General features: G+C 37.6%; 1 protein-coding gene across 2 annotated transcripts in view; it reads right to left on the bottom strand.

Annotated features, from left to right (window-relative positions):
- Positions 1 to 224: 224 nt before the first annotated feature.
- Positions 225 to 25,719, bottom strand: part of LOC306857038 (FYVE, RhoGEF and PH domain-containing protein 5-like) — a 75,563-nt gene continuing 50,068 nt past the window's right edge. The window contains exons 10-25 of one of the 2 annotated variants that reach the window (XM_079396685.1): positions 22,376 to 22,524; positions 21,843 to 21,999; positions 16,027 to 16,117; positions 14,848 to 14,898; positions 14,687 to 14,745; positions 14,326 to 14,397; positions 14,086 to 14,154; positions 7,565 to 7,648; positions 7,350 to 7,429; positions 7,162 to 7,255; positions 6,867 to 7,004; positions 4,608 to 4,710; positions 4,184 to 4,320; positions 4,000 to 4,101; positions 3,089 to 3,243; positions 225 to 2,991 (exon numbers count right to left, since the gene is read on the bottom strand). In XM_079396685.1, the coding sequence (XP_079252811.1) occupies positions 2,955 to 2,991; positions 3,089 to 3,243; positions 4,000 to 4,101; positions 4,184 to 4,320; positions 4,608 to 4,710; positions 6,867 to 7,004; positions 7,162 to 7,255; positions 7,350 to 7,429; positions 7,565 to 7,648; positions 14,086 to 14,154; positions 14,326 to 14,397; positions 14,687 to 14,745; positions 14,848 to 14,898; positions 16,027 to 16,117; positions 21,843 to 21,999; positions 22,376 to 22,524 (1,578 nt within the window). In that variant the 3' untranslated portion in view covers positions 225 to 2,954. Of the gene's footprint in view, positions 2,992 to 3,088; positions 3,244 to 3,972; positions 4,102 to 4,183; positions 4,321 to 4,607; positions 4,711 to 6,866; positions 7,005 to 7,161; positions 7,256 to 7,349; positions 7,430 to 7,564; positions 7,649 to 14,085; positions 14,155 to 14,325; positions 14,398 to 14,686; positions 14,746 to 14,847; positions 14,899 to 16,026; positions 16,118 to 21,842; positions 22,000 to 22,375; positions 22,525 to 25,719 lie in introns of both variants that reach the window. The other variant, XM_079396684.1, reaches the window with a different exon arrangement.

Below are 25,719 nucleotides of genomic sequence, written 5' to 3'. Positions count from 1 at the left end.
GAAAATACTGAACAGAAAAAGGCCCAGTTCAGACAAACGGTTCCTTCTAGATGAATATATACAACAAAATTCACCTAAATTCATTTGAAAAAATGCAGTTTGATTGTTTATGGCATTTATGATCTTGGAAAAAAAAAATTAAACACGTTTTTTGGGAATAACATGGCTTTAGATGATTGCCAAAATAAAAACTGCTTAAGGCTGATACTGTACAAAAAGCTTATGACACTTCACAATTTTTAATGAAGGGTTCAACCGACACAGATGTTCACAACATTTGCATACTGATTTACATCAAGGTTTTACCAAATGTTGCCTTCATATGTATGCTACGTGGCGCATACAACCATCCTTACATAAAATGACCATAGTGACCATTGTTTCTGACCATACACCATAGTTGCTAATATCGATGTAATTATACCAAATGGATATAGGATCATATTCAAAATATCGATGTAATTATACCAAATGCATATAGGATCATATTCAAAATATAATTTTTCTCCTGTTATGGTATTGATGTCAGTGGTGGTGACTAATATCAAATTAGCACAGCTTCACTGTAGTAACAATAACTGTAGTGGTATTCTAGCGAAAACAATGATTGGCATGGTGATGTTTATACGGGAACAAAGTCAGCTTGGGGACCATGTTAAAATAACTACCAAATGTGCAGAGCAGATCATAGCAATATTTTAATACAGCTGCAAATTAAATATATTACACTGAATTGTAAAATGTACAGCTTGCTTAATTTAGGCTATACAATTATGTATCAAATCCAAATGTAAATATATATATACAGTGGTGTGAAAAAGTGTTGGCCCCCTTCCTGATTTTTTATTTCTTTTTTGTTTTATTTTTCATGTTTGTTACACTTTAATGTTTCAGATCATCAAACAAATTTAAATATTAATCAAAGATAACCCAAGTAAACGCAACATGCAGTTTTTAAATGAAGGGTTTTTTTTATGAAGGGAAAACAAAATCCAAACCCACATGGCCCTGTGTGAAAAAGTGTTAATGACACCTGAGTTCAGTTTCTCTAGCCACACCCAGGCCTGATTACTGCCACACCTGTTCGCAATCAAGAAATCACAGAAATAGGACCTGCCAGACAAAGTGAAGTAGACCAAAAGATCCTCAAAATCTACACATCATGTTGAGATCCAAAGAAATTCAGGAACAAATGAGAAAGAAAGTAATTGAGATCTATCAGTCTGGAAAAGGTTATAAAGCCATTTCTAAAGCCATTATCCACAAATGGCGAAAACATGGAACAGTGGTGAAACTTCCCAGGAGTGGCCGGCTGACCAAAATTACCCCAAGAGTGCAGCTACGACTCATCCAAGAGGTTACAAAAGACCGCACAACAACATCTAAAGAACTGCAGGCCTCACTTGCCTCAGTTAAGGTCAGTGTTCATGACTCCACCATAAGAAAGAGACTGGGCAAAAATGGCCTGCATGGCAGAGTTCCAAGACGAAAACCGCTGCTGAGCAAAAAGAACATAAAGGCTCGTCTCAGTTTTGCCAGAAAACATCTTGATGATCCCCAAGACTTTTGGGAAAATACTCTGTGGACTGACGAGACAAAAGTTGAACTTTTTGGAAGGTGTGTGTCCCATTACATCTGGCGTAAAAGTAACACAGCATTTCAGAAAAAGAACATCATACCAACAGTAAAATCTGGTGGTGGTAGTGTGATGGTCTGGGGCTGTTCTGCTGCTTCAGGACCCGGAAGACTTGCTGTGATAAATAGAACCATGAATTCAGCTGTCTACCAAAAAATCCTGAAGGACAATGTCCGGCCATCTGTTCGTGACCTCAAGCTGAAGCGAACTTGGGTTCTGCAGCAGGACAATGATCCAAAACACACCAGCAAATCCACCTCTGAATGGCTGAAGAAAAACAAAATGAAGACTTTGGAGTGGCCTAGTCAAAGTCCTGACCTGTATCCTATTGAGATGCTGTGGCATGACCTTAAAAAGACGGTTCATGCTCAAAATTCCTCCACAGCGCTGTAACAGACTCATTGCAAGTTATCGCAAACGCTTGATTGCAGTTGTTGCTGCTAAGGGTGGCCCAACCAGTTATTAGGTTTAGGGGGCAAGCACTTTTTCACACAGGGCCATGTGGGTTTGGATTTTGTTTTCCCTTCATAATAAAAAGCTTCATTCAAAAACTGCATGTTGTGTTTACTTGTGTTATATATTATTAATATTTAAATTGGTTTGATGATCTGAAACATTAAAGTGTGACAAACATGCAAAAAAAAAAAAAAAAAAAAAAAATCAGGTAGGGGGCCAACACTTTTTCACACCACTGTATATATATATATATATATATATATATCACATGATGTCATTTGTATATAAAACATGGACTTTTTATATCTGAGGTGGTAGGATATGCCATATGCCATGCATTTAGCTGTTAAATGAAATTAACGACATATTGTCTATAACAAGCCTGTTTTGGCTTATCATATTCTTCCAAATTATAACAAATGCCTTAATTTATTTTTTATTTTACATGAATGTATAAAATAACAGCACTGAATATAGAAAGGCAGTTAGAATTTCTAAAAAAAAAAAAAAAAAAGAACATTCTCCTTTATTCGACACAGACGAGTAGTTTCAGAGCAATCATGCACAACACCTGAGCTTCACTGAACTGCATTGTTTACATATGGCACTTTTTAATGAGTCTGTGAAGTAGGTGAGGCATGAGACTCGTCCTGGGACAGCACAAACACAGAGTGTGACATGCCTTGTGTGAATCTGTCCATAAATTCAGCAGCCAAAACGAAGATAGAGATAAAAATGAAGGTATTAATGGTGTGATTCCGCTGGTTTCTCAGGCACAGGTGACTCTGATGCCCATAATGGGTTCAGCTGTCTGGGGAATCCTGCCCAGAATCCTGCTGTTGTCTGGGCAGATAGCTGGATACTATAACACTGTGGCCTCTTCCATTGCATTTACCCACCTGCAAAATAACAGTTTATTTCTTTATTGTAATTCTGAGGATTTCAATTGGGAATGAACAATGCAGAGGTGTGCAGGACGACTCTTGTGTGTCATACTTGCGTGCAGTATGCTGGTCGTCTGCTCTGAAGGTGTAATACAGTGTTTTTTTATGGTACAGCTGGAAAACGTTGTCTTTGTCTTCCCCTTCTGATCGATCCGACAGCTTCACAGTAAAGCCCTGGAGAGGAAGACTTTCAGATGCCACTTTATCCTGCAGTCATAGGAAACAGAGAGAGAGGTTAAATGTGTGCAGGGTTTGTGATTTATTCTGGTGATAAAAAAGTATTTGAATTATTTCAGTATTATTATTTTGCATATTTCAGCACCTGACCAAACAAGACAGCAAAGTTTAGCAGTTCAGACATAAAAGTGAGATTTATTAAATTTGACAATTTAGTTGTAATTTGACCACAAATCAGCATTTTGCTATGAGTTCTGAAGGATCATGTGACACTGAAGACTGAAGAAATGATGCTGAAAATTCAGCTTTGCCCTGACAGAGAAATGACATTTCAAAATATGTTAAAACAGAACATCTTAAAATGTAATAATATTACTGTTTTTACTGTATGTTTGAACAAATAAATGCAGCCTTGGTGAGACTTCTCTCAAAAACTTTTAAAACCTTACAGACCCCAAACATTTAAGTAGTGGGGAAAAAAACAAAACAATTTATTGCCATGTTTGCAAATGATTAACATTGACAGTCCTAGTTGTATTTAATCAGTCACCAAAAGTGGTTTATTTGTTGCCTAAGCTATTGATTTAGTAATGATGTGAGGAACCAGAGGCTGATATTGTATCAAAATCAAAATTTTGGTATTGATCCAACACATTAAATGTAGTTTGTGCAGGTTATAATGTGCATATGTATGCATGAGTATTTGTTTGTACATAATGTAGTGTCTGTGTTGGTGTGGGAGACTCTGGGTCCCCTCACCTCTCGTGCTTTAAAGGTGTAGAGCACCTTGTCTTTGAGCAGAAACCACAGCCTCTTCCACTTCCTTTTGCTCTTTTTGCGTCTTTGCAGACTGCCACTCATAGTGGATCCCTCTGCACCCACAGATACCTGCACACACCGAGACTTTTTAACTCTGAGTATAAAAATACCTCATTAATTCAGATGTGAATGTGAGCGTTTGTGTGTGTACCTGTGTGAGAGGTGAGTTGCTCTTTCTGTTCCTCCACAGGCTGGGCGGCTGTAGGCTCTGGAACACAGCAGAGAGAGGCCTGCTGGCCCTGTTTGTGCGGGGACTGGCGCTCCCACACGATCCTGGAATATTACCGCCTACAAACACATCATACACTGACATTAACTATATAGTTATTGTGATAGTTTAAACGTTTAGAATGGAAACAGCCTGTTTTGTTTAAACAATCAATTGCAGATGAATAATGAAAAATAACAAAAGTAAATTATATTCTTAATAATATTCTAAAAAATCATTTTAACTGTGATGGTGAGTATGAAACGGTTCAATCAAAGTGAACAGTTTACATTAATGATTTCTGTACTATTTCTAACTAAACACTTAATTTAAAGTCTGATTTCATTTCGGAGGCTTTTGCTCTTACCTCTCTTTCTGAGCTCAGCGTAGCAGTGGTCACAGACTTTAGCCATCCTGTCCTTCAGGTATTTTAGAGGATACCTGTTTCTTGAGCAGGAGCGACACACAACCTAAAAACAGGGCGAGACAGTTCAGATGAATAGTAAAAATGAGATGCGATGAGAGACATTAATAAAAATAAGAGAAAGCATGATTTAACGCTGATATTCAGTATATACTACCGTTTAACACGTTTTGGTCAGTAAGATTTATTATTTAATTATGTATTTAAAGAAATTAATACTTTTATTCAGCACAACTGTTTTCAACATTAATAATAATAAGAAAGGTTTCTTGAGCACCAAATCAGCATTATAATGATTTGAAAGATCATGTGATGCTGAAAACTGGAGTAATAGCTGCTGACAATTTAGCTTTGCATCACAGGAATAAATTACATTTTAAAAGTAGAAAACAAATGGAATGTACACTAAATCCCTGTAATCTACTTTGCACATTATTCCTCAAAGTTCACTCAAAATATTGCAAAACACTATAAAGTCTCTGAATGACGTGACAATGAACAAAACCCTTCCCTGCCACAAGGGGGAGCTGGCACTTCTGTTAACTGGCCAAGTGGGCACTGCTACCAGCCAATGCCAAATATTTGCTGACTAACTAGGCTGATTTACTAGTCAATCACTAATAACAATCCTATTCATAATATCACAGAACAAATATGTTTCTTTGATGGCAATAAAAATAGTAATTCCATAACATTTCTTGAAAAAAGTTACTTTTTTGGTTGAAATCAAAACATACATATGTACTATACAAAAATATCTGTATCCTGTGAAATATCCACTAATGTAATCCTGCTGTTTGATCATTTATTATTATCTAATACAATGCTGTTCATACATTTTTGAGTCTAAATGCTTATTAGGGTCACTGTAGTCTCAGCCTCAGATGTCAAACCCATGGACCGTAGGCTAAACATTTAATGCATATGGCACACTTTTCTGGAAACACTTCAGGAATGTCGAAGTTGTCATCTGACTGGTTGAATTAAACCGGATTTCCGGGAGACGCGAGTGTCGCATTTATTTTCGGTCCGCTGGGAAACAAAGATGCTGTGGCACCAAACCGCCTCACGAAAGAAGAAAGCCGCCGTGTTTACAAATGTGATGACGAATGCTTATCAGGGTCAACTAAACGCTGGAATTTCAAAAGTATGTGAAATATTTAATGTTCGTGGCATACAATCTTTAAAATACATCCGAGAGTTTCACACACCAGTTTGTTATTGTGACGACATTTCCACGCCTCGAAACGTGACGCTGAACGAAACAAACTATGATTGGTTGTTTGACATGTCGGTCAAACGGCCTCATGGGTGGGCCTTGGCCAATGAAACCTGCCATATATTCCAGACCTTCAGCTGTCAGTCAGAAGGTCTGGCTAAGCGAGACTAGGGTCACTGTAAAGACCACCTCTGAGTGTTTTATTGTTAACTGTAACATATCAAAGAATATATGTCTTGAATTTAAAAGAATAGTTAACCCCAAAAAAGAAAATTCTGTCATTATATACTCACCCTCATTTTGTTCCAAAACCGTAGGATCCTTCGTTCATCTTCGGAACACAAATTAAGATATTTTTGATGAAATCCGAGAGCTTTCTGACCCTGCATAGACAGCAACGCAACTACCACATTCAAGGCCCAGAAAGATAGTAAGAACAACATTAAATAGTCCATGCATCCATTACATCAGTGGTTCAAACATAATACTTTTTGTGCGCAAAGAAAAAAACAATCTCTTCTCTTCCGTGTCAATCTTCGTCACACGTTCACAAGAGTACAACAATGCATGCGTGTGACGCTGCTAATACATGACCCAGCATTCTGATGTGACCCGGATACTCTGAGAGGATGACTTGCAATTTTTTGCCCAGGCTTACATATTTGAACCAGAATTTTCAGAAATGTATTCTCGTAGCTTCATAAGATTACAGTTGAACCACGGATGTCACATGGACTATTTTAACGATGTCCTTACTACTTTTCTGACCCATAAAATATTTCAATTTCATTACTGTCTATGTCAGAAAGCTCTCGGATTTCATTAAAAAAATCTTAATTTGTGTTCCGAAGATGAACAGAGGTCTTACAGGTTTGGAACGACATGAGGGTGAGTAATTATTTAATGATAGCGTTTTCAGTTTTGGGTGAACTATCCCTTTAAGACTATGAGACATTTCCCTACACATGGTACAGATGTTTTACCTTTCCACATGCGTTGCAGTGATGCCGCCGCAGTGTTAGCCTGAAGTCTGACGTGCAGTTCATGCACATCAACACATGTGAAACAGGAACTAGAACAGGAGCAGCCTCTCCCAGAGACATCCATAATTTCTCTCTCGCCTGGAAACATGGACAGTGATTTCATCGTTTAGTTTCCTTAATATTGCATACTAATGCATTAAACAAAAAACTTAACAATGACTTTTTTTCAGTTGCTTGTTTGATAACTAGCCCATAGATATTTTGTACAGAGGCTGTGTAAAATATTTCCTCACACCTCACTAGAGCAGCTGAAGGTATTGAGGCCTGCGGCGTGATCCGCTATAGCCCGGCTCAGCGTGTGGAACCAGTCCTCTCTCTCACCTAAAGAACTATCAGAGACAGAAAGAAGCCATGCTTGAAGTGATTGCATGAGAGTAGATGTCAGTACAGACACATGCAAACCATTATGGAAATGCTCATTACCTCGCTGAGAGAGTGATGGTAACGTCGCTGACTTCTATCCTGAGCGTGTTGAGCACATTGTCTATGACAGGTTTACTGACCTACAGACACATGAAAACACATACAGCTCAGTTCTTGATAATACAACTGCAATCACACTTAGCCTTATCTGTTTTGTTTCCTAGTAGGTTAACCAAAAAACAAAATGAATGTGCTGAGAGATGCTGCTGTCTTACCTTCATTCCACTTAGAGTCAGTGTGTTTTTCAGCCTGTATTTACCATTCTGCTGAGGGTAGGTGTACAGCATCACGTCATTCATCTGCAACACATGCACAAACATGTTTACTATCTAAATGGAGACATTCCATAGACTAGAAATTGTTTTATATACTGCTAATTATATATACTATAACCTAACCCTAACCAGCACTCTAAAAGTTCTGCATTTTTTACAATAAAAATGTACTTTATTGTAATACTATTCTTACTAGGTGGTTTTGTCAGATTTAACTCATTTCTAGGTACAAATTTGCCCTACACACATATGTTTGTTTTTGTGAATTATGGTGACATCCCATTGGCATAATGGTTTTTTTTACTGTACAAACTGTTTGTTCTATTACCCTACACCAACCCTACACCTAAACTTAGCCCTCACAGGAGACTGTGCATTTCTACTTTGCCCCCCAAAAACGCATTCTGTATGATTTATAAGCGTTTAGAAAAGTGGGGACATGGGTCAATGTCCTCATAAGTCACCTTCACCTTGTAATACCTGTGTCATACCAGTGTCATACACACCTTTATACAGTACACAACTATATACACTATTTTAAATGACATGAGTGCATGAGCACGTCAATTAATTATTAAAGTTAAACCATTTAGATTAGTGATTTATATGATAATATTATTATAATATTAATTATTATATATTATTATTGTGGATTTAGGATCATTATAATTATTAGCATCATTATTACTCCTATAGACAATACTACTAATATTACTACTAATCATAATATATTTAAATCATTCAAACCTAAAATTAAATGTAAGCAAAAGTTAAGAGTGAGACTTGCCTTCTTTTGTCTTTATATACACCACTAGGAGGCAGTAAAACCTTTCAAGTGTGCACACTTCTGCTCTATCCCTGTCCAAATTAAACCATGTAGATTAGATTTACATTATTTTATCATAACTAGTGGTTTCGTTATTATTGTAGTATATTTCTATTGAATAGTGTAATAATAATATTTACATTATTTAAACCCCTAAACTTAAGTATGAGCAAAGTAAGAGTGATGCTTGTTTTCTGTTATGTTTATGTCTACCACAAGGAGGCAGTATAAGCTTTAAATCAGTAGGTATCAGCCTTTTTGATTTGAAGTCCCCCATCACCCTTTTTTAATTTTAAAAATAATTAGGAGTGTCCATATGAAAATAACGGTAAAAATGTTTCTGCACAATTACAAGCAGCTAAACCTGAAGTACATGGTGTTAATAATTTTACTCAGTATTTTTTAAGCCACCTTGAGGCCCCCTTGAACTTTGCTGAGGCCCCCTAGTGGGCCCTGGACCCCTGCTTTAAAACAACTGCTTTAAATAGTTTTGATATGATCTAATTTCTTCCTGTCTGCTCAATGCACATTCTTCCAAAGGTGTAGCAAATTCAGCTCAATACCCAAGAAAGCAATTCACACGTTCAATACAATACTTTGTGCTTGATAACAGTTTATGGGGTATTTTCTGCTTAGCTTCATTCCTGACAATGAAGTAGCTGTGCTAAGAACACAAACTCACACCCACAAATAGGCTAGCCCTACACTTCAAACCATTGTGTTTGCTCGACATATATAGCTCCAAACAAAAGTAGTGACATCATCAGACATGCAATGTGCATGCCCCAAACATCCGCAGTTCACAGACCGGGTCCAGGAATTTCAGCCTGGACGCTTCTGAGAAAGCCTTTTTGGGTGGAGACAGCAGGACAGAGACAACAAAAACATCAACAACAACCCTCATACAGCCGAGAATGTATCAGTTCTCATGTAGCTAGTGTGTGTGTCCCTTGAAACTGGACCTTGGTGAAGAAAAAATATGAGAGAAAACAACAAATAACTTACAGTAAGAGTCCTGCGTAAGACCTCCATAGTGATCTGATAACATTACAGTAGCCACAAAAAAAAAAGGCCCTGATTACATGTCAACAAAACGTAACTAGTGTTGCATGATAGTTGTGACAATTTTTTGTCCAATTCAGCTCAGGTGAATAAACTTGACCACAACTTTTCTGGGGTTTCATGACTATTGGATAATGATTTTTATATGGTCATTTTTTTATTTTGTTTTTATTTCATTAAGTATTACTATTTCTATTTAGCTTTACGTTTTTACTTCAGTTTTAGTAATTTAGTACTTCAACTTAACTTATTTTATTCAAGGTAACATTCCTAATATTAATTTGTTTTTCATTTAACATTAATATTTTAGTTTATTTCAGATTGACTTTCAAAGATATTTCATGCTTTGACTCTATCTGTGAAGTGGTAGATTTGTACAGGCAATGAAGGGTAGTTTTGACAGAGGAAATGGCCTTTGGGCATCAGTGAGTGAGTGATAGTTGGTTGGTGGGATTTTTTGAGCAATTCACTTATTAATCCATAAATTAAATCCGGATCTCGAAGAATTAGGGGACCCTCTGATATCATATCACAACAGTCAGGGCTGGACTCTATGACATCAGTCACAGGTTCTCATAGAAAAATTTAAAATAAAAACACCAGTCAGAGATTGATCGATCAAGGGAGAGAAGAGAGCAGAAAGGAGAGGATAGCAGAAGATGAAGAAAGACTCAGGTAACTAGGATCTTCAGAGCCAAGAGTGTCGCAATATTAGTAAATGCTTCCTGTATGTATGTATACACGGTCCAAAATGACCATTTGTCAAATGCTAGTTATAATGAGAAACTACAAACTGCCTTGTGCCTTGAAGAGAAAATGCGCCAATGTGAACTTTAGAAAACTCAGAACTTTAGAAAAAGGAGGAAAAATGGATAGTAATGTTCTTTCTAAAGATAATAATTAATTTCCTCACCCAAAGGTCTGTATACACTACTGTTCAAAAGTTAAAGGTCAGTAACATTTGAAAAGAAGTCTCATACTCACCAAAGTTGCATTTATTTGACCAAAAATACAGCATCAACAGTACTGTTGTGAAATATTACTGCAACGTTAAATAACTGTTTTCTATTTGAATACATTTTTAAAAAGAGTTTTATTTCTGACGATCGTAAAACAATCATACTGCCCTCAAATTTTTTGTACAAGTTGACATTATTTAAAACATCTCAGCAGAGCCCACAGAGCCCATTCTTCTTAAAATCTTGTCACTAAGACATTCAGAAAACCACCCGAGTGGAAGTAACAGAGTAAATGTACTTCAGGTAAACAACTGAACTGACTGCTCAGCCTAATGTTTTTAGCGTTGTTTTTCAGCTGCGGTGGCTCAGTGTTGTTGATCTGTTGTTCTCTGGGCCTAGTCTTCAGTGTGCTGTCAGTAAAGTCCCAGCACAGGAAGCTGGCATCCAATGACCTACAGCAGACATCCTGGGAGGAAGTACGACCCTCGAAAACAAGAGCGCTATAAAGAGGGGTGGGGGTAGCCTTGTGCTACAGCTAATTTAGCCTCCAGTGTCTGCTGAACAGTTATGGCACATATAAACCAGCTCACTTACTGTCTAGGTGTCACGGTGCACACACGAGGGAGGAACCAGGAACACGCAGACGAGGATAGAAACTCAAATAACATACTTTACTGAAGATCAAGACAGGGCAGGACAAGGCAAGGCAGACAAGGACATCACACACCGGGGTTAACGAGTAGACCAGACGAAGTTTAACTGAACAGACAGGACTAATATACACAGGTAAATCATAGATAACGAGACGAACACGGCTAGACAAGAATTAACTAATGATTACATTTAACAAGGACAGGAAACAAACCAAATAAGGGCACAAGAGGCAGGAACACATGACACACACACGACAGTTCCCTGACATAACTCCCCCCTCCCGAAAGGCTCGTCCCGAGCCTTAACAGTTCCATCGGGGAGGGGGGGTGGGCGCTCTGGAGGCCTCTCAGGACAGACACGGACCACAGGACGGGGACCTCCAGAGCGGAACAGACAGACAGGACCCATGGCAGAGCAGGGAGCTCAGGAGGCCATGGCAGGTGGTAACTGTGGCCATGGCATCCTTCTTCGGCCCACCCACTCCACCCAGACCTCTACTACCCCCCCCCCAAAATTTCCATGGGGAATCCAGGGGGTATCAGGAGCCCTCCGGGGCTAGACAGACAAAACACGACAAGACACGACAGAAACCCTCCAGGGTCAGACAAACACGACAGGACATCCCACAGGAACCAGAAGCCCTCCTGGGCTGGCTAGGAAGCTGAGTCTTCCTCTGGGCTTGACGAGGAGTCAGGGGCCCTCACAGGGTCCCTCAGCAACCTCCTCCACTTCTGCGACAGGGGGGGCAAGCGGCTGCGACTGGCCTCCATGGCCACAATTCAAGGAGCCGCCTGCCCCAGACGAGTCTCCATGGACAAGACAAGACATGGCATGACAAGGTAAGTTTAAAATGTTCCTGTGGGCACAACAAACACAAACACGGCTCTCCTGGCCGTGACATGTGGACTTGATCCACGGAGAGGGTATCGGCGACCGGCAGGCTTGAGTCAGCGGCAATCCGGTGGGCTTGAGTCAGCGGCAATCCGGTGGGCTTGAGTCAGCGGCAATCCGGTGGGCTTGAGTCAGCGGCGGACCGGCGGGCATTGAGTCAGAGGCGGACCGGCGGGCATTGAGTCAGAGGCGGACCGGCGGGCATTGAGTCAGAGGCGGACCGGCGGCGTGCACAGGGGAGCCGCGGACGGCGGCGTGAACAGGGGGAGCCGCCGACGGCGGGTTGGCTTTCCCCGCGGACGGCAGCGTTGATCTCCCGCGAACGGCGGGCACGGTGAAGCCGCCGACGGTGGGTTGGCTTTCCCCACGGACGGCGGACTTGGGTGAACCGCAGGTGGCGGCGTGAACTCCCGCGAACGGCGGGCTCGGTGTGCCGCGGACGGCGGCGTGAACTCCCGCGAACGGCGGGGTCGGTGAGCCGCGGGTAGCGGCGTGAGCCGCCGACGGTGGGTTGGCTTTCCCCACGGACGGCAGCGTTGATCTCCCGCGAACGGCGGGCTCGGTGAAGCCGCCGACGGTGGGTTGGCTTTCCCCACGGACGGCGGACTTGGTGAACCGCAGGTAGCGGCGTGAACTCCCGCGAACGGCGGGCTCGGTGTGAGCGGCGAGGTTGGGATAGCCGCGGGCAGCGGCGGACATCTCCCGCGATCGGCGGGCTTGACTCAGCGGCGATCCCGCGGGCTTGACTTCAGGGCTCGCGGCCAGCGGACTCGCGGCACTCGCGGTGATCCCACCAAACTCCCACGCCCACTTGACGCGGGCTAAGGCAGGATGACGAGCGGCGACTTCCATGCCGCGAGGGACAGACAAACAGGAACAAACAAAAGACTTTTAAAAACGAAAAACAAAACGAGGTGAAGGGGCGCCGCTTACTGTTGTGGTCTGGTCTTCTGTCACGGTGCACACACGAGGGAGGAACCAGGAACACGCAGACGAGGATAGAAACTCAAATAACATACTTTACTGAAGATCAAGACAGGGCAGGACAAGGCAAGGCAGACAAGGACATCACACACCGGGGTTAACGAGTAGACCAGACGAAGTTTAACTGAACAGACAGGACTAATATACACAGGTAAATCATAGATAACGAGACGAACACGGCTAGACAAGAATTAACTAATGATTACATTTAACAAGGACAGGAAACAAACCAAATAAGGGCACAAGAGGCAGGAACACATGACACACACACGACAGTTCCCTGACACTAGGAAACTGGCTGCCTTTTTGAAAGACCAAATATCAACAATACACCTGTCAATAACTGCTCAGTACTATAGCTTTAAGAATGCAACACCTACTTGCCCTCGGACACAAGAAGCAATACAGGAAATCTAACTGAAGCAGAAGCTATTAACGGTCCCACTCTGCCAATGGGTTTGATCAATAATTTTCAGACACAAACAAAGTCAGATGAGCTCCAAACGGCTGTGAATCCACCTGTTCTAAGAAATACTATGCAGGAGTGCTTTTTTACCCACTTAAGTACATCTTTAAAAGTAATTTCATATTTCATTGTATATGAAATATGGTCAAAGTGCACTGACGAATGTATTGACAAGCATTTATGGTAAACTAAAATATATAACAATGCCATTTATATTGTAACTTGTATTTTCAGTCTATTTGTAATTACACATTTGTAATGATGAAGTAGAAATTTAGTGTGTTTAAAATATATTAACTTTAAATGTAAAATCAAATAACACATTAAAGTTAAAATTATAATGAAGTATTTCTTTATGACAAATGATTATTAAAATGTACTAGTTAATCTGTACATAAACGTCTAATCTGACATTATTACAAAGTGCAATTTTCAAAAGTGTACTTAAGTATGTTAAGAAAGTCATAAAAGTGCACTTAAGTTTCATTTATATTTAACTAATATTATATTATCCGCAAGTGTAGTTTTTTAAAATATACTTAAAGATTTTAATTACACTTCAAGTGCACATTTAATACAATTAAGTGCACTGCAAGTAGAGAGAAGCATGACAAAATACCAGGAAGAGGTGTCTGGGCTGCCTGCTTTTCCGGGAGACCTTCATCAGAGTGCCCTCCTTGACAAAAACCTGCAAAACACACAGGTGCAAGAGGCCAGGTGACTTATGGGTAAGGGTGTTATTCACTTAAACCTTTGATGTCTAATAACTGTTGCTGATTTTTCAGGTTTTACTGCCAGTAAAAACAGTAATAAACGATAAACATGAAACCATAAATACAGCGTATGAAGCTGAATGTACCCTTCCTGGTTGAAGAAGGTCTCGTTTTCCTCTCACACTGTAGTCGATGTGGACCAAACGAAGCAGGTTCTCCTGCGATAGCAACAGAAAGACATAAGAGTAAGAATGAGAAATAGAACTGATTTGTGGATGAGAAAAAGAAAGAGCTGTTCAGAAATGACTAGGGGTAGAAACGGAAGGTTTCTGTGTCTGTTACTGTGTGTATATGTGTTTGGAGATGCCTCTGTGTCTGGCTGATTTCACACTACTCTCTTTGTTTCTGGACACCTGGTACACTATGATGACATCATATCCCCTCGCTCCTTTTTCATCATGTGTCAACAATACAACACGATCTCTCTCACACACAGAAACAACTCACCCCGTGTTTTAGATTGTCATTAACCTGGTCTGCGACCTCTGACACGATTACCAGCGCAGCTGTGGATAAAAAGTTGCAGTCATAAGCACAATTAATGTTTTCACAGTTCAAACATGCTCAGTGGTCATCATTGTGTGAGAGAGAGACTGAGACAACAATACCTTGTGTGTCTTCATACTCTTTTGAATCCGGAGAGAGGTTGTTTAAGTAGTCTGGAAAGAATGAGATAAAAACCAAATTAATGATAAAGAGACAAAATAGCTTCTACTTCATCATCCCGTGGTCTTTTAAACACACTCAAACAGTCGTATGTTTTAAGTACAAGATGCAACATACAGTACATTATTTACAGTTCATTTTTAACCCAAACCTCCGAGTCATTGGCAGCCTTTGTATGGTGAGATTTAATTAAGAGACAAATCATTCACAAGTGAAATACCATCTATCAAAATGTGAACACCAGAACTGCAAGTCGGCAACAAAAACAACAATTTTACACCTACTGTAAGATTATGTCAATTAAGTTTTGAGAAAGTAGTTTTATTATTTAATTACTATTTCCTGTGCATTTTTATGCAGTTTGATAAATATAGACTGTTGTTGCATAAATGCACCTTTGTGTAGTATCTCTGTATGCAGTACTTATTCACTGTACTTTCAACATTTACACATGTAGAACCCAATAATTGTTATTTTTGCATTATTTCTTTACTATTACAATATTTATTAACATCTTTAAATAAGCTTGTATTTTTATATTTCCAGTTTGCATTTTAATTTAATTTTAAGTTTAAGTTATTTTTCTATGTGCTGTCATTGTTTTGTTATTTGTTATTTTAAATAAATGTATGAAATATTTATATTTAGCTTTCATTTATTCTTATTTCAGTTTTCATTTTAGTAATTTGAATACTGCATGCAATACATGCATGTATATATTTAAGAAAAATGTTATGTTTATATATTAAATATATTTATAAAATAAATTATATGAATATAAATTTATTCATGTAAATACATGCAAATATTTTCAAAATATATACTATGTGTATTTATATATAATATACACAATACACACACATATATTATGTAAATAAAAACATTTATTTTGTATGCAATTAATCACGATTAATCGTTTGACAGCACTAATTGTTAGTGCACAAGGACTGCAAATGTTACTCATAATTTTGTAAACGTTATTTTTCAAAATGTCAGTTTTAGTTAACAACAAATTGCACAAATTATTTAGTCTTCTTTCCTTAAAAAGGAACTGAATGCGATAAAGTATTGTTATGGGAAAATACCATTTGGACTACATGTCTGAATCATGCAGTGTTCACCTGTGAGGATCATGCGGTACTGGAGCACACGTACAATGACCCGCAGCAGCTGGTGTTTCAGAGGAACATGAACTCCTTCTGCATTCTGTGTCTGGAATACAAACACACATGCATTTGAGAAATGGCACATAAAACAATATACAATGCATGCAAACATATTATTACTGTAAACACAGACAAGGACTTGGAATACACACACACACACAAAATATCATACACTAATGCTGCATTCATGTCAAACCTTTTTTACATGATGTCACAAAGGTAAAGTAAGAGAAATATAAATTAGTATCAAATTCGGTAACACTTTAGAATAAGGTTCCATTTATTAGCATTAGTTAATGTATTAACTACCATGAACAATGCATTTATTGCACTATTTATTAAACTTTGTTAAAGTTAGTTAATGAAAATACAGTTGTTCATTGTTTACTCATGTTAGTTCACTCTACATTAACTAATGTTAACAAACACAATTTGTGAAATTAATAATGCATCAGTAAATGCTGAAATTAACATTAACTAAGATTAATAAATGCTGTAGAAGTATTGTTCATTCTTAGTTCATGTTAACTAATGTTAATAAATGGAACCTTATTCCAAAGTGTTACCTCAAATTCATGTTTAACAAACATCTGAACCATTTTACTAGCCAGAAACTCACACTTATTACAATTACTTTTTATAGCATCTGCACATGCTGCACATAAATGTATAGACACAAAAAGAGTTCTATAAACACAAAACCGTTTTTCCCTTAAAACTCACACACAAACTCGAATGCACAATCATACACAATCAAGAGTTACATGCCACCTGTGCTCTCTTTTGACCCACAAGATACAGTATCATAGATCACAATGGCACCACTTAGAAAAGCCCATTTCAAGGTTATTCATTGACCTTCCCTTTTTCCAGCTAGACAAAACCCTGAGTAAGCCTCGTTCCATCCAATTCCATCCCAATTATATCATTCACTGGGAGAAAAAGTGAACAAGTGAATCAATCAAACATGTGTTGAGAAGAAATCAATCAAGGCCTAATTGACTTTGACACGTCATTGTTCATGCGAGCTCTGAGGAGCCAGGGGGGACGTGAGAGGTCAGTAAAGGGCAGATAAGGGCAAATAACTTCAGAGTTATGGACATCCAGAGACATGGGACAATGCTTGAGATTGAGAGAACTAGAAAAGGGAAAAAGAGATGCCGTTAATGACCTTGTGAGGAGTGTGAACGAAGGGAGTTGTGGCTTCAAGATAAAAGAAGACAAGCCAGTGTTCAGTTTGTCCAGTTTGCACACCTGCTACAACATCATTCCCACAACATCTCTGAAAGGCACTCTCTGGGTTTCATTATCTTTTTCCACACCAGCTCTCTAACTGCGTCATAACCTTACTGTCATCATCATCATATAATTCACAGGTTTTATCCATCACATTTCTTATTTCTCTTCATTTTCTTCATAAATTACACACACACACACACACACACACACACACACACACACACACAAACACTAAGTATGACAATTCAAGTAAATTCAAGTACATTACATGTACTTACTATAAAAATAATAATTAATTATGCATAACTACATGCAAGTAACACTAAGCCAAACCATAATCATAACCAGAATGTAGTTAATTAATATTACTCAGTACATAAATGTATAATTACAATGTAACAAGGACACCTTAAAATAAAGTTTAACCTGAATTTGATATTTAGTTTAATGGTTTACAAAATATTTAATTGAATGTGAGTGTCTTGGTGTAGATATATATATATATTTTTATTCTCTGTTTGTGTGAAAAAATCTGTAAAAAAAAAATTTGTTTAAAAAATATTTCATTGATTTTAAGAAAATAAATATTTAATTGTTCAATATAATATTCAATTAATATTTCATATTTAAAATATTCAGCAAATTGATGTATTAGATACATAGCAAAAATACTAATTAAAAAAGTTCATGCTAATGCGTATCACATATCATAATTCATATCACAATATGCAATCATAGTAAAATAATAATAAATATATAATTTTCATTCACTTCAAGAATATACAAAGTGCAAAATTACAGCAAAATTTTGATTTCATATAATATATAAAATATTAAATTGAAGTAAAAGTAAATATTAAATTAAATATTAAAACATTGCACAATTTCATAATGTATAAAATATTTAAAGTATTGTGTAAACTGCACTATGAAGTATTACATAGAAAGGTGCAAAATAGACTTGTTTAAAGTGTATACTGATACACTAAATCTATATTACCAGATATACTGATGATACAATGATACAAGTTAAAAGAATAATGTTAACGCACATTATGTGCGTTATGTAATATCAAAATATGCAATCAAGTAAAATTATGAAATGTATTTATGATGTTATGTTAAGGAGCGTAAGACCACATTTTAAAGCATAAAATTAGCTTAAATCTCAATTAGTTTAGTGTAAATTAGAAAGTCTACATTAGGCACTTTTAGGTGTGAATGTAGCCTTTCTCCTTCTTCAACTCTTAATATCTTGCACCTGTCCTCCATTATCTAATTACTTCCTCTCTGTATCGTTCCTTCACTGCAGTGAGCCTCGTCCTGACCGTAAAGCTTGCCAGATTCCTGTGTTTAAACACAACATGGTCTCATTGTTAAAGGCAGCAAAACTAATGAACAGCCTCGTACTGAACACTTGCACCAAACTGCAAACCAATTGACATTTGTGCTGAAGAATTGGACAGTCTTTGTGTATGTGTGTAAGCGCAGATATTTAGCAGAGTTGGGACATAGCCAGGAGAACGAACGGCGGCTCGTGCCAGAGAACAGACAGGCTATACAAATCAGGCACTGGTCCGGCTGAAGCAGCGTCTGCGTGGACAGCTAATTTAATTGAGGGTTGTTTAAGAAGACTGCCTGGCTAATTAGCTTTTTTCCGCCTCATTGCCTAAATGCCAGATCTGTGTGTTGTTTGTCAGTGTCTCATTCTGTCTTTATCTTGTCCTTTCCACCTGTACATTTTAAGAGCAACACTGTGTACTAATAATACACATCCAAAGAAACACCAGGCCTGCTCATAGTGCATGGCCTTTGAGATGAATGCAAGAATAAATGAATAAATATTAAAGAATGCATATAAATATTTATATACTACACACAAATACTATATATCATGCCCTTTTAGTCTTACGCTTTAGCTCAATTAAAAGGTTATTTTATATATATATATATATATATATATATATATACTTATATATGTGTGTGTATGTGAATATTTATATGTACATATATATTTTTCTTTGTATCTCTCGCTCTCTTTCAGAGCAGCCCACTTTGCCTCCTTCCTCCTTACACATTCTGCACACACACAGCCAGATACTTATAAACACACACACACGTTCGTGGTGAAAACCCTCGTAAACAGTGTGGCTGAACAGGGTTTAATCCTATCAGACCACAGCGGGGATCAGATCAGCTACTGTAGATACTTCATCTCTGTCATCAACCCAGCACGCACAGGCACGCACAAAATGAGATTACTCAAGCTCGGCTCCAGAGAAGAGAATTCCTAATGCATCCTCGATCCTCAATGCATCTACTATCCCTCATCAAAAAGCTCAAATGCTGCTGGTGTGTTTGCTAATACGAAATGCCACATCATTGAAACCCATGTGGTAAAATCCACATTAATTTCCATGCGTAAAGCAGAAGAAAAATATAACATATAGAGATATATTTGTGGAGGAATATCACAAAAGCATGGCCAGGTCACACTTCACCCTGCAAGTAAAAAAAAAAAAAAAAAAAAGATAAAAAAGAAAATAATAAAAAATAATGTCATTAATAAATATCATTAATAAATTTTCAAGTGTTAATAAATGTTACATTGTTAAATTGTTTTAAAATACATAAAATAATATTTTGAAAACATTTTATATTATATTATTAGAAAATTCCTATCCTTAGTATTTTTTATCTTTTTTTTCAAATACTTTTTCTTTACTTTACTGTTAATTAAACATATTTCCCCAAGTTCTTATTACTGTAATGCATCAGGCTGTTTCTTTTAGTAATTCAATTTATTCTTAATGATTTTCATTAGATTACTGTAAAACAGCATACTTTTTTAAATTGGTGCAAAAAAATACTTCCTTAACACTTAAATACTTTACAATTAGAATATTAATCTTGTTTTAAATTACAGAATATAAAATTTTGCATAATGGGAAGACTGGGAAGAAAACGTGCTTAAATGTTATAATTCAATAAAATCGTACGGTCCTTAAACCAGGCACCATTTTTTTTAAACATAATTTGTTTGGGGTGAAATATAACCCACACAAATTCTTGATGAAGTGATCCAGTACCATTTCAACATTTAACATTTCTACAGAGCTACAATGGTGGGATGTACTGATAAAGTCAAGCGGGTGTTTAAACTCCTGACTTGTCCATCTTCAGGCCCCAATCAATAAAACAACTGCATCTCCTCTCATTTAACAAGCCGAGAGAAGCATCACAGCACAGATTGGGTGAATAAAACAAGTCAGCGGTGGCTAAACAAATGGCTGGCAGGATAAGAGAAATGTAAGGAAAAGTCTGCCTCGTTATTGACTTGTGTGTGTGTGTTAACCTGGTGGTACACCATTGAGAGTCAGCTCTATTGGTTTCATTAGTGCGGAGTGACCAGGGGCAACCAGTGATGCTCGGTACATACATCACCCAGTCAAAGCCTATAAGCGTGACTGCAGCCGTACTGACCTGGACTCACTGAGAGCACTGAGTGAGCACATTTCACACCCACAAATGAATTACATTCCTTTGTGAAAAATAATATGTGCTGTTATAAGCAGAAATTACATCTTAATCTTGTTTCATTACTCTGGGGTTATTTAGATCTTGAGCCTCTGCGATTGAAGCCACGGTAGGCTGTCACACATTATATTATACAAAGATGCAGTCCTTGATCTAAAAAATATAAAAAAGCACTCCTTAACTTATTTCAAAAACACCTGAGCAATTCACCAAGCTTAATTCACACATTTTTACTTTTCAGTTTGAGCAACTGATGACAATGGACATTTGGCTAAATCAGCCTTTCTTTCTCTCTTTCCTGATCTCTCCCTGCTATACATTGAGGGTCTAATTTTGAGTCTACCACCCACCGAGGCTTCTCTGAATACAGATGCTAATGCATATTAATGAGTGAGGACAGCTGGCTTCTTGTCGTTGGTGATCCCGATCACCACTGAAATGTGTGGTAAGTGACTCCACCAACCATCCTCCAATTAAATGATTCAGGGGAGCCTCTGTCGAATATGGCTGCTACGGTGAACTGAATAGAAAACCACAACAATGAAACCAGATTCTATGATTCTAAAAAAAATTTCACAACAAATGTAAAAAACTAATGAAAACACTGTTTAAAGCAAAGGCAAAATATATTAATAAAATATTATTAAGAGATATTAACATATAATGTGTTAATTTGTTTATATATAAATACTATATAGACAATTATACAAATGTATATTAAAATTATATAAAATGATTATGTTAAAAAATATCCATATGCTTAAAAATAAAAACGGTAATTTAGATATTTTTATTTTACAATTCAGACTTTTTTTTTTACAACTGTGAGAAGTTTTCTCAAAATTCGTAGCAATGAAAGACATGAAGCGTAAAAAATCAATTCAGTTTTCTATCAATTCTATCAATTCAGTTTTTTTTTCAGAATCCTTTTTTCACATCATCAAACTGGGATCAATTCCCAAACAATCCACACACATTTGCGTGTCAGACCTCACCTCAAACCGTTTCATCACATCCTCGAAAGCTTTACTCTGTCTACAGCTCTCCTCCAGAAGTGACATACTGCGGTCATAGTCTGAGATGTAGGTTGCGAAGGATGAAAACTCAGCCTGGCGCGTTAATATGACATCAACCACTCTAGGACTGTCCTCCCTGAAGATGAATGAGAAACAACGAGAACTTTTCAGTGGGCATCCAAGGACACTCATGCTGGCATTATAATGGATTGTGCTACTGTAACATCATATGTTCTGCTATGAAAGAGATAAGAGTGTGTAATGTAATGTAATGGTAGCAAGAACACATCAGCTTGTCCATATTAGTATGTGGCTCAGGTGGGGGGACGTATACAGTACAGCAGATGCGGAGTGCATGCATTAGCACCTTGTAAAGGATGCACATGTTATATATAACATAAGTAAGGAATTTTTATGGAATGACATGCTATTAAATGTGTGCATAAGCATGTGTAAATTTTGTGGATATTGATGTGCATTAGTTTAATGTGCTTCAGTATGTGTGTTCTCACCACTGTTCAATGCGGGTCTCCAGCTCATTGAGGATCTCATTGTGAAGATGGTAGGCCTGAGGAAGAGTGCTCAAGATCTCATCTAGCTTCCCATTTTCTAACAGTGGTTCCTTTTCATCTCCTGCTGACTCCACTGCTGCTCTGAAATCCTGTAAGAAAGTGGACTGGCATGAGGAATCATGAAATTAAATATTCCAAAACAAAATGCTAAGGCTTATTAAAGGAAAAGTTCACCCAAATGAAAATATGCTGGCAATTTACTCACCCTCAGGGCACTCAAGATGGTTCAAGATAGTTTGTTTCTTCATCAGAAGAGATTAAAAGAAATTAACATTACATCACTTGCTCACCAATGGAACTTCTGCAGTGAATGGGTGCCATCAAAATGAGAGTTCAAACTGCTGATAAAAACCATCCTAAATAATTCACACAACTCCATCAATTGAAAGTCCATTAATTAACGTCTTGTGAAGTGAAATCTGTATGTTTATAGTAAACAAATTCATCATCAAACCATTGACACAGGTTAAAATATGCATAAAAAAATATCCTCTATCCATAATATTGCTTTCTCCAGTCTGAATCAGGAGAGAAATATGCACAGATCAAGCACTGTTTACAAGCAAAAACAAAACAGTTCCAAATAAATATTTTTGTGGATTTTGATGTGAGAAGCATTTTTATATGAGAGGAAGCATTATTATGGATTACAAACTATTTTTGCCAGTCGCAACGGTTTAAAGTTAAGATGTCCTGATGGATTTGTTTCTTACAACCATGCAGCTTTTCACCTAAAAAAAGTCATTAATTGACAGACTGGAGTTTTGCGGAATACATTCACTGCAGAGGATCCATTGTGAGCAAGTGATGTAATGCTAAATTTCTCCAAACCAAATCTGAAACAAACTTATCTACATCTTGGATGGCCTGAGGATGAGTACATTTTCAGAAAAAAAATAATTTTTTATTAACTATTCCTTTAAATATTTTGTATTGTTTGATGATTTCAGCTGCCAATAAAAGTGTACTAGTGCCATAAATTATCATGTTTAAATCCATTCCGCATTCCACTCTCAGAATCAGAATTTGGAATGGTTTCCTGAAGCTCTAGGCACTTATATACAGAACATACACATATATGAGAGAACTGACAGAAAAAAAGTAAAACTTACGGTAATATACATCAAGAAAAAAAAGTAAAATTATGGATAAAAAAACTAAGTAACATACATCTAGACTGAGTAAGCAATGAACAGATGAACAGATGTTCACATTAAGTATTGCATATATTTAATTTACTGCACAAAAATGTAGTTTCGGTACATGATACATATTCTGTAGCCTAACACTTGGGTTGAACATCATAAGCAGATTGTTCTATAATAAAACAGCTTTAAAGCAGTGGGTGTGTTAGCCATTCAAAGTGGTGATATACAGTAGAAATCATTGTCTATGTTAATAACAGTGGCAAAAAAAAAGTTAAACAAAAGGCAAAGTGTGTACCAGCAAATACCAGCTTCCTCAGGCTTCTGTGCAAATACATCAGATAATCTGTACTGGTCCTCTCTTGCCTGTGAATTGAACTCTGACCACATTCATCCCTCTGGATGAGCTTCCAGGCTTAAGCAACTGGATTGAGCTAAGAGTCTCCAGCTTTGTCACAATCTTAGCCCACAATACCACCCGTCAGAGGAACATGTTATTAATTTCTGCTGAATATATTTGTTTTGGCCGTAACAGACAGTTAAATTGAGCGGCCATGAGCTGGCCTGTTCGGGGACCGCTAGCCTGATGGCTCAGAATCCAGAGAAGATTTACTTGACCCACTATATATATAAGTCATGTACCTTATGAATCGGGATAAAATCTGCTCTGAAATGTCTTCACAGGCAAACCCATTAGGGAATGTGTATCCGTTATGAGAAAAGTGATGACATAAAACATAGTCAGACATGCATGCACACGGACGTGTAAGCGGTCGTGCTGGGAGGTGGTATGCTGGAATTCCTTTCTGAGCTTCACACATGAATCAATGTGTATCGATCACAGCCGTGTCAGCATTTGTCAATTCTCTCATAAATAACTCAGAGCTGTTATACAGTCCTCCAAGGTACTATGAAACTTGTTTCCTCCGATAGCATCTTAATAGCTGAAACTCCCTGACAAATTTCCAAATGTTCATTTTAATGAAAGTGCTTTGTTTACAGTGGCTTTCTTAAGTCTCATTACACTTTTATTGCTTTCTTACAGTTAAGATGCATAAACCATGACACAGGAATGAACCGGCTGGTGGTAGATACTTGTATTCTTGTACCCGTTTATGCATCTGCATGCTTAAACGGGTACATTTGTTCCTCAAAACCATAAAAAAGCAGCAAATTCCAAAAATCACATGCCTAGCAACCTGCAATACAATTAAAAGCATAACTTCCCATTAGGGACAGGTTCTGGCAATTCTTTGTATTTCTGTGTTATTCAATAACAAACAATGGAACAATAGACACATGTTCTGTCTAGTAGCCTTCTGATGGAGCACTCTGTTCCTTTCGGAGTACACAAAACAGAGAGAGAGACAGAGAGAAAAAGAGACAAAAAATGGAGAGAAAGAATGTCAAGTCAAGTAACCCAGGAAAATATTTTTATTCAGATTTTTCCTGAACTTTATCTTAACTTCAAATAAATGCTGTTCTTTTGAACTTTCTAGGAAAAGTCTCCATTTGATCTCAATTTAATTTCACTGAGAGTAATTTTTTATTAAAAAAGGCGATGCAGTGATGCTATTTTGCTTTGTTTCTTCAGCCTCTTCATCTAGGACCAATCAGTACTGTCAAATACCTTTAGGAGATGTATATGCTAAACCTAAAAACTGTACAAATTCCCAAGACACAGTGGGGAATGAAACACCCTCAAAGTCACCGTTGACAGCAGATGAACACTGATTTAATGATGTCATAGTGGACAGAAAATCAAGGTGACTCAGATCCTCCAGCTCATTATCATTCAGCACAGCACAGCACAGTGATTAATGACATCTTTATCTTTTCCACATACCCACTAATTGTTAAATGCAGTATAAATATTTATAGCACATCAATATCAAACTGAACATTCTCTCAAACGAAAGCTAGACATGAAATACTACTGCAGCACTTGCTGTGGTGTGCCTATTCATTTGGCTCCATTCACAATCCCTCCGTTATGCAGCCCAATGCAAATCTACAGCATTATGTATGAATAAGGGGAACTATAATTACAGCTCTACTGTAATACAATACAGCATATGCATACGAGACACACATGCATGTATATGATTAGCATTCTTTAGTCGTTAATAGGACAGCGAC

This window comes from Barbus barbus, assembly GCF_936440315.1.
Source record: "Barbus barbus genome assembly, chromosome: 37".
NCBI classification, from domain to species: domain Eukaryota; kingdom Metazoa; phylum Chordata; class Actinopteri; order Cypriniformes; family Cyprinidae; genus Barbus; species Barbus barbus.
Note: the sequence above shows the minus strand (reverse complement) of the source record. Positions and strands in the feature narration are given on the sequence as shown.